Below are 18,897 nucleotides of genomic sequence, written 5' to 3' on the forward strand. Positions count from 1 at the left end.
GTAAGAAAACCTGCATGCCTAAGAGTTTTTCATAATGTTTTCAAAGGCGTGTGACTTCCATTCCGCACTTTGTCAGCTTGGTGGACTACGGCCTAACTGTGGAGTCGTGCCCTGAAGTGGGCCGGTAATGAGTTGATGATATGATATTAATGAATGATACTGATTGAACCGTTTGTCCTCAGTAACGGAGAGTTTGTATTCCACATCGCTGTCGACGTTCGGCGTGCCAACGCCGCCCCCCAACTCTCCTTACTCTCCGCTGCAGTTGGAGCTGCTCAACTGCGCGCAACGCGTGCTTCTCTCCGAGTAAGTTAACCTTTTTTTAAATCCAGATGTTCACATTTTATTTAGGGTTTCTGTCTCACAGTGGCTATCCACGCCATGTCGGGCTTTTGACCAGGTAAGACATAAATCATGAATGCCTATGTTTTTTAGATGCACATTAATTAAGCATGTAGTCAATGCATGATCTGACGTCTAAAATATTAATTGTAGAACTGTAAAGTGTTGCTAAAAATAAATAAAGCAAGATATATGAAAAAAAATCTTCCCGCTATACGACTTAAGAACAAACAGTCCTAACTTATTATTTATAACTAACTTATTATATATATATTACTAGCGTACCCAGCCCGCTTCGCCGGGCTAGATTTTGGCTAGATTTTGGGCAAAGAGATGTCTTAAATAGTTCAAAGTTTGTATAACGTAAGCAGAAAAGTCCTATTAAGCATAAAGTATTAGGTATATAAACGATAAAAAAGCTTGTGAATTATTGCTCTAACCAGGAAGCTTTTAAATTAGTTTTACCTAAATGTCAGTATCTCACATTAGGCAATGAGAGATGGTGATAATAAAAAGCAGACCCGGACAAGATTACGATTATAGCTACCACCATCATCATCTCCTTAATTACGCTTCTTTATACATATAACCCATCTGTGAAAATTGTCTAAATTTGTGAAAACCGGTTTTCGGAGGAGTTAGCAAATAAACAGACAGAGACGGTTGTGTTTTTTATAGTTCTATATTTGTTTTAAATATACATATTTTATTATTTTAATAATGTTGTACAGGGAGTCCAGCAGAATGGAAGAGGCTAAACTGGGCAAGTGTCTCTCCGAACAACTCTGCTGCCCAGACGCGATGATGCAACCACTCACAATCAAGACTGAGCAAGCCAAGCGGTCATGCAACACTTGCCTCACTAACTCGCCAAAAAAGGTGAGTTTTCTCAAAGTCAAACCCTTAACAATGACTTGCATTTATGCAGACAGGAGATTTAAAACTGGTTAAAAGTTGTTGCTTGTATCTATATACCTAATGAAATCATTGAACGTGATTTTCACCCCCTGATTTAATTTGCAACTTTACACACTTGTCAACGACCGATGACACAATAATTTTAGTGGTTTGTCCCGTTATGCTGATAAGGAAACTCAGGATTAGTCTACTTTTAGTTCTACAAAATAAAATATATCTAGGTAGTATAACAAACTGCCATAACACAATAAAAAAACTATTTTTAACTGTTTAAAGCAGTTTACTTTGAATTCAGATGGCGCTGAAGGGTATCTACTTCCTTACTTCCATATTAGTATTATAAATGCGAACGTGGGTTTCTTTGTTTGTTTGTCCTTACTTTACGCCCTAACTAAGCAAACAATCGACTTGATTTTTACACGCTTTTTATTAGCTTCACCTGTATTTTTGTAACAGACTCCCTTGAGCTTGATTTTGACCCTCTTCAAACGGTCTGATTTCGTTCAAACTTTGTAGATATATCGAGGACCGGTGACAATTACTAGTTTGAAAAAAAAAACCTTTTTTAAGATTGCAAAATAAGATTTTTGTTAATTTATTTAATTTTTATATAGTCTATAAGGCAGGAATTATGTTCAATTTAATATCCAACCATTATCTTCAGTCGATTTCTCTAATATTAACAAATTTTATGGTTAATGGGTTACCGATTGATTTGGTTCTAATGAAAAAAAATAGTTTAAGAATATCTTTTATAAATAAACTAAACTATAAGGTAGAAATAAGTTTGGTTTTTTATACTAAGCGTGTTATTCAATTTTTTTGATATATTAATTTTGGCATTTGGCTTTGGGCTTACTTTAAAAACTATTATTGGGCAATTTTTTTTCATATGGAAACAAAAGATTCCCACGGGATTTGTAAATAACCGTGGACTCAGAACGCGGGCAACATATAGTCAGCAAATAAGACCGTTGACAGTAGCTGTTCTTTTTATTTATTTATTTATGGTGATTCGATTCTAAATTACGATACTTTTGTGTCATAGGTGATGCACACAGACGGCGGCTGTAGTCGAACTAACCCCGTGACTTGGGTGGGTGTCGCCGGCCAGAACGTTCAGGTGCAGGTCAAACGTGAACCACAGCACATGCACGTCTCCGAACTAGTGGCTGTGAAGCTAGAGCAAGCTTCACCCGGGAATAAGCCGGAACCGCCGCCCGGTATACCTACAAGTATGAACAATGGTGAGCCTCTTGAATTTATGTTATCCTGGTAGTTGCGAGTCCATTAAAATGTCTCAAAATTAAAAATTAATTTATTTTAAATAAGCTCTCCTTAGAACTTGACTTTTGAAACGTCAAGTCTGTCTGTTTGCAATCTCTCCACCACCGATTAGGAAGGCGACAAGAAACTTAGCATTTACTCTTTTCCAACATTAAAATTTTACAGTCATATTTCTATCTTGCAGGAGATAAGATTGATTGATATTGATAAGAGTTGCTTCCAAGCTAAATTTTCATTGCAAATGAATCAATTGCATAGTATTAGTAACCTCGCTGTAATAGGTTTGATTTAACTCATTGCCTTATGGCAGGTCCAAAATTATCTTCGGAATTATGTTATAAAAACATCCCTGTTTAATAGTATCTTAATCATTGTTTATTTTGTATAATTAGTCTCTTTAGTATGTAGAGTAGTTAAACATAGTTCTAATTTTAATTTTAATCATAACTTCTTTTATAATAATAATTTAGTTTTTTTCCGTTTGTAACTGTTTCGGCTTTTGTTGTTGTTCTTTTTATTAGTTTTTATTGATTCTCTTTGAAAATTGTTATATCGAGGCGAAATTAGCATGTAGTGTTTACCTTTATATGGTTTTGCATACTCTGTGTAATATTTATATGATAAGTAATATTATTTTTATTTATGTAAAATCGCTGGTATAATAAATAAATAAATAAATATTGAAACCCAATTAGTATTTCTGCACTTTTCACAGACAATAATATAAAGATAGCACTAATTCAAGTAGATTGATAAAATCAGCTTTTCGTTAAAAATAAGGAAAATTTTGTTTTAGAAGCACTAAATTATTTTTAATGTATTCCGAAGTTACTGTAAGCGTATACCTATTTCTTTCAATTTTTCACGAAGCGATTCGCGTGATGTAATTAGTATTAGTAGACCGTAGACCGACAGAGGTCTTTAGAAACCATCTTCAGAACATACTTTGAGTCACCGTCGTCCGATTTTATTTTAAATACAGTGAGAGCTACTTCGATTTATGTAACCTTAGTAATCATGACCCACAGTAGATGCATGTCTCCAAACTAAGTTAGGAGGTAAATAAATATAGTAAGTAGTATGTATATACGTAAACAACTAGGGTAGACTTTACCCTGGACACTATATCGATTTCTCGGGTTGGATTCCCTGACTTGGGAATTTGTGCCCTCAAGCGGCAAAAATTCCCAAGCGTATATATATAGCGTTCCATAGCGTACCAGAACGATATCGCTTGAAAACCGATTAGGAGTATACCCCCTTACAGGTTAGTGAGCTACTATAAATAAATAAATATTAGTAGTGAAATAAAAAAAAGTCTATTATATACATACCTAACAACTACCAAACATTAACCAACATGTAAAGTTTAAGGAATGATCTTCTTTCTATTCTTTATATTGTCATAAAAGTCATTACGGGAGCTTTGGATTCAATCAGTATCCAGGAGGGACACTGATTGGATACAAAGCTCTCGTAACATTATAAATTCCTAAACTTCTGGACCAGTGAGCCGGACTCTTTCACGCAAAGGACCACATCACTAACAACTGAGCTAGGAAGGTTTATTAAGAGATTTATTAAAGAGGTCTATTCCGAAAAAATAATTTCAATAATTGACAGACTTAACAACTCTGTTGATAAGGCATAATAAAGATAGTTAGTAGTCCGACCGACCGCTCAAACAATAAATTATGACGTAAGTTACAACTGTAGGTTTCTTCCAATTTATGTTGTCCTAGTAATAAAAGAGACTCAGCTGTTTGCAACAAATTTCGCAATCGCTTTTGTTATAATGGACGTAACGTCCGCAAATACCTCTTGGGGTATTCTGAAAGCGAGAGTGTTCTCTCAGGTATGGAGGAAATAGACTTGTTATATTTACAATTTGCATGAAGTTCTCAAACTTTTTTTCCGAACAGGCAGACAGACGTCTATTTGTAACCCTGACTTAATGCTCCCCAAGGACTTTAATTATAATCGATGGTGTTCCCATTCAGTGCTATCTTTATAGTTTGTAAGAACGTATAATTTGTAAAAGTTAGTCCTGTGCCTTTAACCTGACGAATAGGTTTTTAAAAATATTTGCTGTTTGTGTTAGTAGAAATGAGATTAGGCTATATATAGGTGGATGTATAGTGTGGAATAAAACAAATAGTTCGTTATAATTGTTATACAAAATATACCGATAGCCAACACATTGTTGTAATCTACCTACAACCAACTTAGAAGTTATATGTCCCTGGTACTTGTAGGCAGTAAGATGCAGGTAAAGGTGTGTAAATTAAGGTAGGGAGGAGTTAAATAGACAGGTAGGTTTAGCACTAAGTTAAATAATAATTAATAATATGCCTAGGCATAGATTCTATGCCGATAATTATATACTATTGATGATTATTGGTTACTGAAGGTTTTCTCTTGTCTAAAGTGAATTTACAAGTATTTTTTTGTGTATACAGGTTCGATTCCCGTCGGAATAGCGGTGGCTCGGCAAAGGGTAGGCGACGCGGGCCTCCTTGCTGCGCTTTCACAGAAGGACAGTCAAAGGTTACACGATTTAGGTAAGTGTAGTTGGCATACTATATAATAGTTACTTACGATTATATCATATCCACTAGCTTTGCGCTGCGGTTTCAACTGCCGTAAATTAAAAAAAAGTAGATAAACCTTCCCCAATATCTAAAGGAAGAAAAAATATTTTTATAAATGGACTTCCTAAGATCAGATAATGAATAGACATTCAAACCCTTATTAGTACTCGGTATGGAAAGAAGATTTCCATATTAACTGACGTCTTCGGTAAATTATAGGTCAGAAGACGTGTTATCAACGGATAATCTAACGGACCACGGACAAATCAGTATTTTTTCTAAGCTTTGTTTTTTTCTGAGATAGATGCTAGCCCGTTTAAATATAAGCATTCGTACCTATAAGCTCTTTATCGGGCATTCTTTGAGTAATTAAAAGAAAATAACTTCGGAACACAAAATGTAATAAATAATGAAATTACAAATATTGGACACTTTCAAGTCGCAAAGAATATAGTATTCATTTTTCTCCTATTATTTATAGTTTCCTAGTAATGTAGTCTTCTTATTCATAGAACAAATAAAACCAGAATGGTTAAAGTTGAATATAATCAAATCAGAAATATTTATGGGAATTAAGGTAACTAAAATGACTGACTAATATTTAGAATAACTATTTCTAAAAATATACACTGTACAAAGGTCAAAACTGTTAAAAGTAAGCATCTAAAATTCTGATCTACGTCACTGTAACACTATTCCAATACATAATGTAAATAAATAACTGTATTGTATATATTTTATGTCGACACGGTTATGTGCGGTCACTCTACGTAATTGGTGACCTTATACGGTCCGCGCTGATAATTCATACGTCGCCAATGTTGCGTACAATCTCTCTGACTCTTCTGTAAACCTGGTACCACTATGTATAGACAACCGTTCGATGAATGAAAAACAACATACTAATCTCGCAAAAAGAAATGTAATATATAAAATATAGTATATTATGCATGTATCCATTTAAAACTATACTTTGGGTTGTTGGACAGAAGAACTAAAAGAGGTTGCTCCTTTTTTATTCGCATTACATTTATTTCCTTCTCATTCGCATTTTTATCGTCCGTTACTTTACGTCAGTTTTCATTGATGTAATTTAGATTGACAAAGCGTTATCTTTTCTGGGTACCTATCGAAAATAAACTAAAACATATTTAGGCATACAAAGTTAGTTAATGTTGTGTAATAACTAACTTAAAAAAAATTTGTAAATATAGGTTATTATTATTATATTAAAAATTCTGTTGTTTTATCTAAGACAACGCTATACGACTGTCTATAACCAGCCTGTATCTCTTGAACCGTGATAGTTAGACAGTTGAAATTTTCATATATGATGCATTTACGTGGCCGGTACAAGTTACAACAACAAATAGGTACTAAAGAACCGAATAAAGTAAATATTTAAGGGTGCTCCAATACAGCTAATGATTTGTTTGCCGTTTTTATAGATAGCTGTTGCCCTCGGCTTCTTTTGTCCTTTTTTCTGATTGCTAATAATATTTTGGGATGGTAAATCATATGAAAATAAAAATTTTAAGTGTGGGTCACCCTTATTAATCAGGGATTGAAAAAAAGATTATAACAGATTCGCAGACCTACCAAATATGCAAAAAAAAAATCACAAGAATCGCTATCTCGGAGGAGTGTGACCCCGAACACTATGACACGAGATTTTTATACACCTAGGGGGTCGGTTTTTATTGAGAATAATATTTGATTTTTTTTAATGACATGGATATTCGCAGCTACTTAAAACGATGATATAAACACACCTGTTAAAATATTCTTAATGCGAACCTCTATTGCAAAAGGTGCAATAGTTAGTTAAGTACATACTGGTTAACATTATTAATAGTATTAATAATACATTATTATGTAATAAAGTACCATTAACGGGAGTCCGCCGGGTGTTTCCATGATACATAAAGGTAAATAAGCATATAATTGCGGTTTTCCTCCACGTTTCCTTTAGCCTAGCTGTTAGGGCTGCCAAATACAAACATTATTCATGGGCATGCATGTTTTTAATTTTAGAGAGGAAGCTAAAATATATTATCAAATATCTAATATTTAGATAGTATAAAATCACGGAATGTGCAATCTTATACAAGGTATAGTAAAGTATTTACGGTAACCAAATTCTATGACATGCAAAAGAAACCACAGATACCTAATCTAACGACTGGCCGCGACATCTGCCTTTTAAAGTTTTTCGCCCATTAATATCCTAATAGCGAATTCTTATTTATTTTGCAACGCCATGGACACACAGCTTGATCTTTGCACCAACACTGCACAACTCGAATTAGAGCTCCAGAGGCCTGATGTCAATCTCGTTGGGGCCCGAAGTACGCTACGTTTACCGGGTCGCCATTCCAGCACCTTAAGACCCCAACGTCTATCGGTTCCCCGTGCTATGTGCCCTGCCCATTGCCACTTTAGCTTCGCGACTCGCTGAGCTGTCGGTAACTCTAGTTCTTCTACGGATCTTCACATATCTGATTTGTTCACGCAGAGATACTCTTAGCATAGCTCTCTCCATCGCCCATAGTGAGCGACCACGTTTAGGTTCCGTAAGTCATAACTGGCAACCAGTGGCGTGCACTTCATACATGCACAAAAGCATTGCCTACCCAAATTATTTAACTTTTATTTGAAGGGAATTTTTCCATTGATTTTTTCCATGTACCTGCCTTACGCATACCCTGGTCGAAGACCCTGTGCACGCCACTGCTGGCAACACGCACTGTTCTAAGAGTTTAGTCTTCAGCCACTGAGGGATTATGGACGAGAAGTTGTCACGAAGTTTCCCGAACGCTGCCCATCCGAGTTGGATTCGGCGATTCACCTCTTTCTCGAGCGAACATAGTTACACCAAATATAACTGGCTTTTTCCTATCAAAAAAAATGTCTTCCGCCCTTGCAGTTCAATGTCAGCATCACGATTGCGGTCTTTTTGCTATTGTGATTGTATTAACCCCAAGTTACGTGAACACAGGACTGTCCTGAAAGTGCCACCCATTTGGCAACACCGAGTGATCATTAATTCTGAATGTAAAAAGATCGTTAATGTACACGTCCGGCGCTCTTCCGAATGGGATTTATTGCTAAACAGCTGGAACAAACAATTATATGCTAATCGTGGCTTCGCATGGCGAGTGAATGTATGATACGTTGGATCCCGAGACCCGTGCCCTGTAATGGGTTGATATGATGACGCTATAAAGCGATAAGGCCGCCAAATTGTATATTTTATGTACTTTTTGTGGTGTACGATAAAAGTATATTCATTCATTCATTCACTCATATTTCGTAATGATACTAGCAAATTTCGTTTAGTTTAGGCATTTACAATAGTCTTGTAAAACAAGGAATAATCTAGTAAAATAAGAGTCACGTCATTACTTAGTCTGTACGAAATCGTCTTACGATGAGTATATTTGTGTACTAAGCTACCTACCTACTAATAGATCTTAAATAGGACAAAAATTAATCAAATTATTCAAAATTCATTTTTTTCAAGTAGGCCTAATTTATAAGCACTTTTGAAATGTCAAGTCAGTTTGTTTGTAGTGACTCTACCACCGGTTCGGATGGCAGATTCCACTGAGAAGAGCCGGTAAGAAACTCAGCAGATTGCTCTTTTCCAACATCATTTTAAAGTTTTTCTGTTTTGTGAGAGATGAGAGCGGAGTGGCCTGCTTCCAAGCAGCCTTGTCGTTAAGGAATTCATTAATCGTGTAGTAACCACGATTTGTTAAATGTGTTTTAATATATTGTTTAAACTTAGGTAAAGGTAGATCTAATATTACCTTCGGTAACATGTTATAAAAGCATATACCCATCCCCACAAAGGATTTTTGTACTATTCACAGACGATATGCAGATATCACTAACTTATGTCCGTTTCTAGTTAGTCGACTGTTTATATCGACTTTTTGTTTATAATTATGTACTTATGTTTTGTTTAATAAAACAATTATATTTATTTAAATTTTGCACGAAGGGATTCGCGTGATCTAAGTTTATATTTCGATCGCAGAGCTCTTTTCTGTAGAATAAATATAGTTTCTATATCAGCAGCTCTGCCCCAAAACAAGATCCCATACGACATTACACTATGGAAGTATGCAAAATAAACAAGCCTAGCAGTTTCAACATCTGTTAACTGCTCATTTTTCTGACAGCATAAGCAGCTGAGCTAAGCTTACCCGCTAGTGTCTCGATATGGGAACCCCACTGTAGCTTACAATCCAAGGTAACTCCTAAAAAAACTATGGAATTCTCCATTTTTAATGATTCTCCATTTATCATTACTTTTTTATCAAGTTTCTTTAGTTCAGTAATTTAACATAGATTCCTCGTGACAGACTTGCTATCTATTGCTCGTAGCTTTTGTTTGAAACATATTATCTACTAGCTGTTGCCCGCGACTTCGTCTGCGTTTGATTTTGTTTTTAAAATATTCTGTATCGCTAAGCCTTCAATGAGTATAGTAGTATATATATATATATATAACATGTGACTCAACTAATCATAGACAAATAATTTGCAACAAAAAAAAATTGCGACTATAATTAAAGGTAAGCTATCCTATCTCTTAAGTTGGACCAGACTGCTCACGGTGTACCAATTTAATTTGAAATCGGTTAAGTAGTTTAGGAGGTCATCGCGGACAAACATCGTGACAGGAGATTTATATATATTAAGATAGGGTTAAAAATTGTTCGTGAACTAGTTTACGTAATAACTATTACATACAAATTATTTTAATCGTTTCAGGTATGTAACATTTTTCTCCAAATCATATTTCGTTTCTATATCAAACATCACAAAACGAACTTTTGACGAAGTTATGTCGGTCACTAACTTTCGCTGAGCATACCTACTTTAAACTACGCTTGGCTTGCTTAAAACTTGTTTCAGCTTAAACAAATGACAGTTTGAGATGCTGATAACAAAAATAACACCCAGTATGTGGGCTTTACCAGGGAGCTTTTGGAACTCTCGTAGCTTACTATGTACCTGAATATTTTTTATGTAAAACAAGCTTCGAAATATTTGACTTTGACTTAGCAACCATGTTTTACAAAGCAAGGTCCTATTTTATTTTATAAGACTTCGACTTCACTTTTGGGTCGAGTTCGAATCCCAGCACGCACCTCTTAACTTTTCTTAGTTATGTGCGTTTAACCAATTAAAAAAGTTACAGATGTGTATTGGTATCAGTCCCCCGAAAGTGAAGTCGAGGTCCTACCCACTGGGCTATCACCGTTTCGGGTGGTATATAAATAAAATATATATATATATATATCTGCATGTAAGTCTGTCTGTGGCAGCGTATTCCCCGAACGAATCGGTCAAAGATGGCCACTATCATAAAATGGTGAATTACTTTTTTTCCACAACTCCCTCTTTTATAAGACTGTTCGCTAGAAGCGTGTTTACTTTGGCATACATTGCGTGTTTACATTAAAAATAGCTTAGCTTGAAATCCTCTTAAATTAGTTCGTTACGATAGTTCTAGTCGAGCATTACCCTGTTTCATTCGGGTATCGCGCAATCGTGACTGTATAGTGCACTAGTGGTTTTTATTATCCGCTTTATAAAATTAATTGAATCCGGAGAGCTTTACAATCCTCTCATTGCCCTTGCCGCTCTGGCTGAACACCCCTAGTGCGAGGTATCATCGTTTCCGTAAACGACGTTCGATATCGAGTTACTCTGCATCCTTACCATGAGATTTGTAATCCGGCAATTGAAGGTCATCTTCCATCTATATCCTCATATTTTACCATTACCGGCGCAATACAGGGCACAGGTCCGCAAAGAGAAGGGTAAGGTCGTAGTCGTAGTGTATCACTTGTTAAAGTGCTACAATATTGACATTACAAGTCGACATCGAAGAAAATAAAAATATATACGAGTCTTCACAAGACGTCGTCTGGCCGATGTGGCCGAAATAATTACAACAGGAATCAGATGTTGCATAATGAAAAGATAACGCATTTCAATCATAGTATGATTTTGCTTTCTTTGTAGGAGGCTGCACACTTTCACTTCCTGAATTAACTGTCAGACATATTTTATTGTTAAAAATAGTAACGTAGTAAACAATACTGTATACACACGTATGGACTACGTATAGTACATATAGCGTGGCGATGCGTCGCCACGGCATGTTTACATCAGGTTTACCCTCGCCTACAAATGTTTTACATCGAAAATACAGTTAGACACTAACTCAAATATATTTGAACTAAAAATTAATTTGTTGATTTAATTTGTTTACTAGCAAATACGTTTTAATTTCGTTGAAGGATGATGTAGCAGATGCTAACGTAATGCAAACTGCAAAGAAAACGCCACTCAGATTTTGGATGGATGTAGACTTATCGAGTCGTAGAGACTCAGAGACTCGCACTAGGCGAGAGCACAGATAACATCGTGAAAGCGGGCGGATGTACCTATCTAGCTCGAATTTATTTACACGGCAAAAACACCGGCCCGACCAATTACATGCTAATCAGAGTTTTACAATTACTATAAATTGCGCCAGCGGCCGCTTTTATGGCTTCATGAATATACACCGTCGCGTCGCGTCGCGCAAAATACGCATTTTTTAATTTTAATTATTTTGGAGCACGCTGTATGTGCGTGGTGTTAGATGACAATTGGACACGCAACGTGTTTCTACATAACTTGAAGAAGAACAGATTAAACCTTTGTTTTTCGGCAATAGTTAGGTACCTATCTATCTAGCAACTTAGACAATCTGCCCACTCTCCACTCAACTTTTGTTTTTCTTTAACGTAATTAGGAAAGGGGGGGGGGGGGGGGGGATGTCATAAAATAATTCTTAAAAAAATAATATAATTAGAAGAAGTAGGTCCCAAAGGAGAAGAAGCCAGTACGACAATAATCAAAGATCTTATAGTCTTGATTTCTTGATACTACAGCTACATTTTACATCACAACAGATGATCACAACGTTGTTGGTTCATTCCATACATAACATCCATAATTCCGTAAAAATCTACTCATCAGAAAGAAATAATATTATTGCAGTTAAGAACATAACATTATTATCTACAGAAAAAGAAAAATCGTTAATCTATCAAGGTCTACGTATCGCTCACCCTAAGCGACCCTCCTTTGTCATACTTGAACACTGCAATAAACACATAATTATTATTATATCGCTCAGTCCCTCCCTCCACTTCCTCCCTTCCTTTTCAATATACTTGTCAAAGCAATCTCTACCTAAATGAAGTTGACTTTCAAGTACTAGGGTGATATGAGTTAGAGAAGTATACTCGTTACTTCACTGAAACAGTGCATCACCATGTAGTTATCAAAGAAAAGTTATATTTAGAACAGTAGAGGTTTATATTGCTTGTATAACAACTAAACAAAAGTGAGTCCGATAGATAACAACGCAGCAAGTGGTCTAAAACATTTGGGGGCTTTTGACAGAAAAATAAATTATTGTTTGATTTATTTAGATACATTGTCTTTGAAATTGCTTTTTATATTGGAGCTACTTCAGCGTATGTCAAAGATAAATGTGAATTAAATATAGGTATGTTTACCTAGTTAGCTTAAAAATTATCTGCATTGACTGACACTACATAAGATAGTGCAATCTTTACGACAATTACGAACTATTTCAACCTACTTTCAAGATAAATATTGATTAGTATAGCATCGTATTGACCAATAATAATAAAATATTTTACTCGTAATCGTAAGTATAGGAAAGATATGCTAACGGACTACTTGACACATTAGGTAAATGTATCTAAAAAACTTTCACAACTGTTTGAATATTATTTTTAAACCAGGTAGGTATATGTGACAGGTATTGCGTAAATACCTATAGTCGCGCATATTTCGGACCAAAAATTAAAAAAAAAACACCTTACGTAATTTATTGACACACAGTTATTTCTCGTAAATTATATCGATCTCAGGAAAAAGTTTTGTATAATTTTTATGAGTATTGTAAAACACTATCTCAAAGTCATATCGTCTTTCGATGTAGTCTTGTTTTTTCCTACTTAGTAGTTATAATTGACGTACCAAGCACATGGCTCACCTGATGATACTCGTAAGTGGAAAACCATCACGTATATGAGAGAGATGCAAGAAACAGATTCTGCAACGTGCCGCACTGTCGTATTTTAATAATGCTGCTTTGGGGCAGAAATATTCATAGTGTAGTAGAACTTCTCCGGACGAGCTCTGTCACAAAAAGCTCTACTACTAAAACATACATTGTTTTGTATAGGTAGGTGGGTAAGTCCGTGGTTTAGTTGATATTTGATCGTTTTTTGTTCCATACAAAATGCACAAGCAAGCATTTGCATAAATTAACATGCGCATGTCACTTCGGGCAAACAGACTGAGATAAAAGATCAGCGTGTTGAATGAATCCAAATAGAGACAAGATGATGTCAGAAGCTGTTTTTCTTTTTTGACTTGTATGTCATAAAAGTTTTGTTGATTGACTAATATTGTCTTGGAGTATAATACTTGGTCAACTTTTAGTGTAACATTTAAAGTTATATTGAAAATACTTTGGCATACTGTAGTATAATAATAAATTCTATATCGTTACACATTAGTTTTCTGTAAAGTAATTTTTATTAGTAGAGGCTCCTAGAAGATTATTTCTAAGACTTTTTAGGGGTCACATACATGCATGCATACTAATATTATAAATGCGAAAGTGTGTTTGTCTGTTTGTTTGTCCACGCTATACGCCTTAACTAAACAACCGGTCCACTTTGTTTTTGTCAAAGATTTAGTTGGAAAACAAATTGTTCCACGAGATTTGTAAAAAAACCTCAATAAACGCGGCCAAAGAACTCGGGCAACACGAGTCGTAAAATAAATGAATACCGTAATAATGAATGCACACAGTATTGTAGTTCAATCCCGGTTTACTATCCCGCCTCACATTTTTTAATCTTCCACAACGAAACGGCACGGGAATGTGTAAAGCTACACAGACACCAGTGAGGACAGTGAAGCATTGTGTTATGAAAACATTGTAACCCACAAAGACAATTACGGTGGCCATTATTAAAAGTTATGAGTGGAGACCCCTACTACATTTCCAGTTGTTGCAAACATTTCTGCTAACTAAACCATGATATTATGCACCATTTACAAAAACATGTAGGCATTGATTAGGTACTTTTTTGTTTTCACCATGTTTGCAAATTGCACTTTGTCCAACGATATGTGAATATATGTAAATTTTTATTTCCTTTTTTTTTTAATAAATAAGTTTAATAAAAAATATACTAAGCCAATACACACATCGGCATATAGCCGAAAAGCGTAGCTTGTGTTATAGTACCTATAACTATAGAACACTGATGAATATTTTAATGAATAATACATAAATACTAATAATATACAGATAGACACCCATACACTGAAATGCATTCATGTTCATCACACAAACATTCTCCAGTTGTGGGAATCGAACCAACAGCCTTGGGCTCAGAAAGCAGGGTCGCTGCCCACTGCGCCAGTCGGCCGTCAATAGGTATGCCGATTCGCTAATATGTTTCATCGGCTATCTCAACTCTTTGTATAATATTTTCATTCATAACCTGCGTGTTTAGCAAACTAATAACTCAAGAAATAGTGTTATTCTCTTTAAAGAAATAGTTTTATATTACAATTTGAAATCCTTGCTAGGGACGAATCATTATCTATGTACTCATGCACACACATGTAACTTTTACGCCGAATACAGTGGTGTGTGCGGAGGGCCCGGCAGTGGCCGGTGCAGCGTAGAGTATTTCTAATCACGTCGCGCCAATTCAGGCCCGGCCGCCCGTCACAAACATTTGGCGTACTTCCCGCCGCAGGGCTGACTCTTAACTCCTTTTAAACGTTGTACCTATTTAATTAATTATTTTTGTTCGTTTTTCCATAATGCCCTCCACCTTATTTACAATTCAGTGCGAATTTTCGATACATGTACCACGATTCCATGATGGCCGATTTTCGATACGTTAGTTTAATATATAATAGCACGTTAGACCTTCAATTAAGTTTTGCATGTCATAGACTGTGACATAAACAAAACAAAAAATACATAAATACATAAACAAGACAAAAAGTATGTTACTATAAACGTGCATAATATGTTTTCAACATTACGGCAAATAAATGAATTTAAATTACTGGAATGTTATTGACATTTTGAATAAAGTGCTTTACTTGTGGAGATATTGACTTAGAGGTATTTAGTCTAACTTACTTTACTCCTGAATTATAAGTCATAACGCGACGCGACACAGAATTGCGTCGATAGTCGATACCTGTCAAATATCGTGTAAACAAACAGCCTAAGATAATTTATGTAAAATAGTAAATGTATATTATTCTAACCAAATCGTACGGTATGATAACATCATTATAGGAATTCGACAACCCTAACTAATCACAGGCAAGAGCTACAAGACAAAATTCTCCCTCAACGATGCGGCGACCCTCGGCCTGACGAGGGAGCGCGCTCTTCGCGTCGCTGCGCCTTTGGTACATGCCTTGATGTTTCTATCCACCCCACGAAGAAAATAGAAAGAAATAGGGTACAGGAAATCAAACTATAAATAATAAGAAGTGAGTGCTGACACAGCAGTCGTTATCTTTCCATAAGTGGTTAATACTTCGATCCACGCCTGGATCAACTTTGTTTTTCATAATTACTAAATTCAATTAGCTCTGGTCAGCTAGTTTCCGCCATGCGTCTTAACAGCAAGCCAGACTAAAGTTTGCCCTAAAGCAATTTTCGGGGATTAATATAACTGCCATATGCCTATCAAGTTACAGCACTTTCATCTTAGAATGCACTGTCACCTTACCACCGGTAAAGATACCGGATAAGAGGATATTTTTACGAAACGATATAAAACAAAATACAGAGTGTAAGCACTATTCAACGCTTACTTGTCACAGATTTTTCAAAAGTCACCTGGCGGAGTGTTATTTTCAAAATATAAGTAAATGAACATATAGGATCGGAAAAGTATAATTCGTAAAAACTGAACAGCTGCCTTGTCTATTATAATCAACCCTAACTATATTTTTTGCCGAGAACCATAACGGGGTTATCCGTAAAGGCGTTTATAACCTTACAGTACTAACATATAAAATCAATGTAACCTTACAACTTTACGAATTTGTTAATTAAAGTTTACAGAAACCACAATTCACGTGTAGACATCGAACTAACTGCCTTACAGGATTAGTTTTAGATCTACATCTACGTAATTAATGCATATCATTGTCATTAGTCATAGGTAACTCATGAAAACTTTATTTTATATGATATTCGCCAAAGAACAATTGAGAATTAAATTAAATTTAATCGTGATTATGTAAACACCAAAATAATTGAAACGTTTAGTTAAGGTTTGCTGCATACAATACGCGTTACCAGATATCTTACTGTTAACTGTAAAAACATTACCGCCTTCGGTAAACAATTTGCTTTACAAAATGTGCGCTGTAAAGTTTTCAATTTTGTAAATGCACATCTGAAATTTAGAAAATGAGCAGGGGCTGTAAATATTATTCCAATTTCCATCTTATTTCTTTGCATTAAGAGTGATTTTTGGTTAAAGGGGAAATGCTTGAGGGCAAATAGCGGCTTAGCTCACCCCATGAATGTTTGCGTAAAGAATTTACTATGATGTAGATTGTAGGTATGCATTGCATGTCGACATGTATTGGTGCAGATAAATTATTTTTCATATATATTGCCGGACTCGCAAATTTAATGATTATTTCGTAGTCACAGACCACTAAATAACGCCTAAATGGAAAACAAAAAACCGCGAACCGCAAAACTATAAAACATCATTTTGGGTAAAAATTATACATATACCTATTGTAGTAAAAAAGTGCTATACCCCTGGAATAAGTTACCCCAGAATAATAATTTGTGTTTGTTAATAAAACAAATGCTTTGCTGTTGAACTATCGCGCACGACATCCGTTCAAACAACGGCACCTCTCTTTCTCTGTTGCCTTGGTATTTTTTTTCGTGGCCCTCTCGCTTTTTATAAATAAAAATTTCACTTCCTTCAATATCCAAACTAACTTTCAACGATAAACTTCTAGTCATAGAGTTGAATGTTATTTAACAACATCACGGAATACAAACAAAATGTTAACGAATTAAATTCGTATGCCATCTCTCTCATATTATCAAAAACTCCACAACGCGCACGAATTTCATATATAGGTACATGTATTTATCATGCTATTTCGGCATAAAACATTTCTAGTAATACGATAGGTGAAATGTAAAATTAATAATAATTATTTTGATAAGTAATTTTAATGTTGCTATCGAATAGGATCGTTGCAGATATTGTATCAGTAACGCTATACTGGTTCGCAAGCGGCCGTCATTCTATTTACGCTACGCCTCGCTACACTGACCACGCAACGCGACGTAATTCTATTCTAGGATAGGGACGCTATTTATCTGACCTAGAATAATTCTCAGCGTGAAAATATTAAAACGATTCGCGCCGTATTGTAGATAAATAAACAAACTTCAAACGATTGAAAAACACAAAAGTGCAACAATTGTATTTTATCGATTTTTTTACCTATTTTTTCAGTACATTTTATTGGTTGATTTATCTAATTTATGTGGAAAACTAGCCTAGTTTTGTTTGGTCGGAAAATCTAGGGGCACGGAATGTCATTCGGCGTCGGATAAACCCTTTTCTTCAGCGCGCGTGATACTAGGCTGTCAGCGGTTACTAGGAGATATTACGAGTCGTCGTGAACGCTTACTTGCGAGTGCGAGCGAGATAGACTTATGCTTGGAATGCTGTTGCTGGAACGGTACCACGCAGTGAAGGTCAACTGATACGATACACAGTGTAGTTGAAATCAGAGAGCTTTGTAATTAATATATAATTTAGCTTACAGTGAAATAACAAAGCGTTCCTACTAGAATTATAATATTGGTCGAGCATAGCACCTTATTTATACATTATTGAATTTAAATTTGCTAGTAAATATTTTATTTGTTTAAGGAAAACCAATTTTAATGTCTAAAACTGCGATTCGATTCAGTTTATCATTAATGAGCTCTGTATTAACCCTGCTCTGTGGGATTACGTAGAAATAACAGAGACGGAGCGCTGAGTTAGAGAGAGATCGACATACCAGCACGTGCTTCTAGTTTCGTAATCATCTTTTTGCCTCCTCGCGCGCCTGCCGGCCGCTCCGATATTACATCTCATTGTGGGAATTTGTTTCGTGAGAAAACTTTTTTGTTTTTGTTTATTTTATTTGATCCGTATGCAAATTTCGTTAATCAAGGAAGCGTTTTGTCGCTGTGTTCATTTTATGCCTTTTAATAGCTTTCAAAATACTTAAGAAGTCACTTTCAATTGAAAAAAAAGCTTTGTTTATTTACTTCGTTTCCTAGAAATACGTATTCGTCATGAATAAAATAAGTTTTTCTTAATAACTTTTTGTAGAATTTGTGGTATTTATTTTTATGCAATATGATGTTTAATAGGTTATTTACCTATGTTGCATCTTACATCTGTCGCCTGTAATACAGGTTTTTAGCTAAATCAGGGACAGTTTTTAAATTGCACCTTTTCATACATTTATTGCATACTCATCAAAAGAATATATATGATACTAGCTGTTGCCCGCGACTTCGTCTGCGTTTGATTTTGTTTTTAAAGTATTCAGTATCGCT

General features: G+C 35.3%; 1 protein-coding gene across 1 annotated transcript in view; it reads left to right on the top strand.

Annotated features, from left to right (window-relative positions):
• The window catches only part of LOC120629103 (protein winged eye), a 146,211-nt gene that overhangs the window by 101,521 nt on the left and 25,793 nt on the right, over positions 1–18,897 (top strand). The window contains exons 4-7 of the mRNA XM_039897865.1: positions 183–306; positions 1,074–1,221; positions 2,309–2,507; positions 5,007–5,108. Coding sequence (XP_039753799.1) covers positions 183–306; positions 1,074–1,221; positions 2,309–2,507; positions 5,007–5,108 — 573 coding nt within the window. The remainder of the gene's footprint in view (positions 1–182; positions 307–1,073; positions 1,222–2,308; positions 2,508–5,006; positions 5,109–18,897) is intronic.

The sequence above is a fragment of the Pararge aegeria genome, chromosome 14, assembly GCF_905163445.1.
Source record: "Pararge aegeria chromosome 14, ilParAegt1.1, whole genome shotgun sequence".
Lineage (NCBI taxonomy): Eukaryota > Metazoa > Arthropoda > Insecta > Lepidoptera > Nymphalidae > Pararge > Pararge aegeria.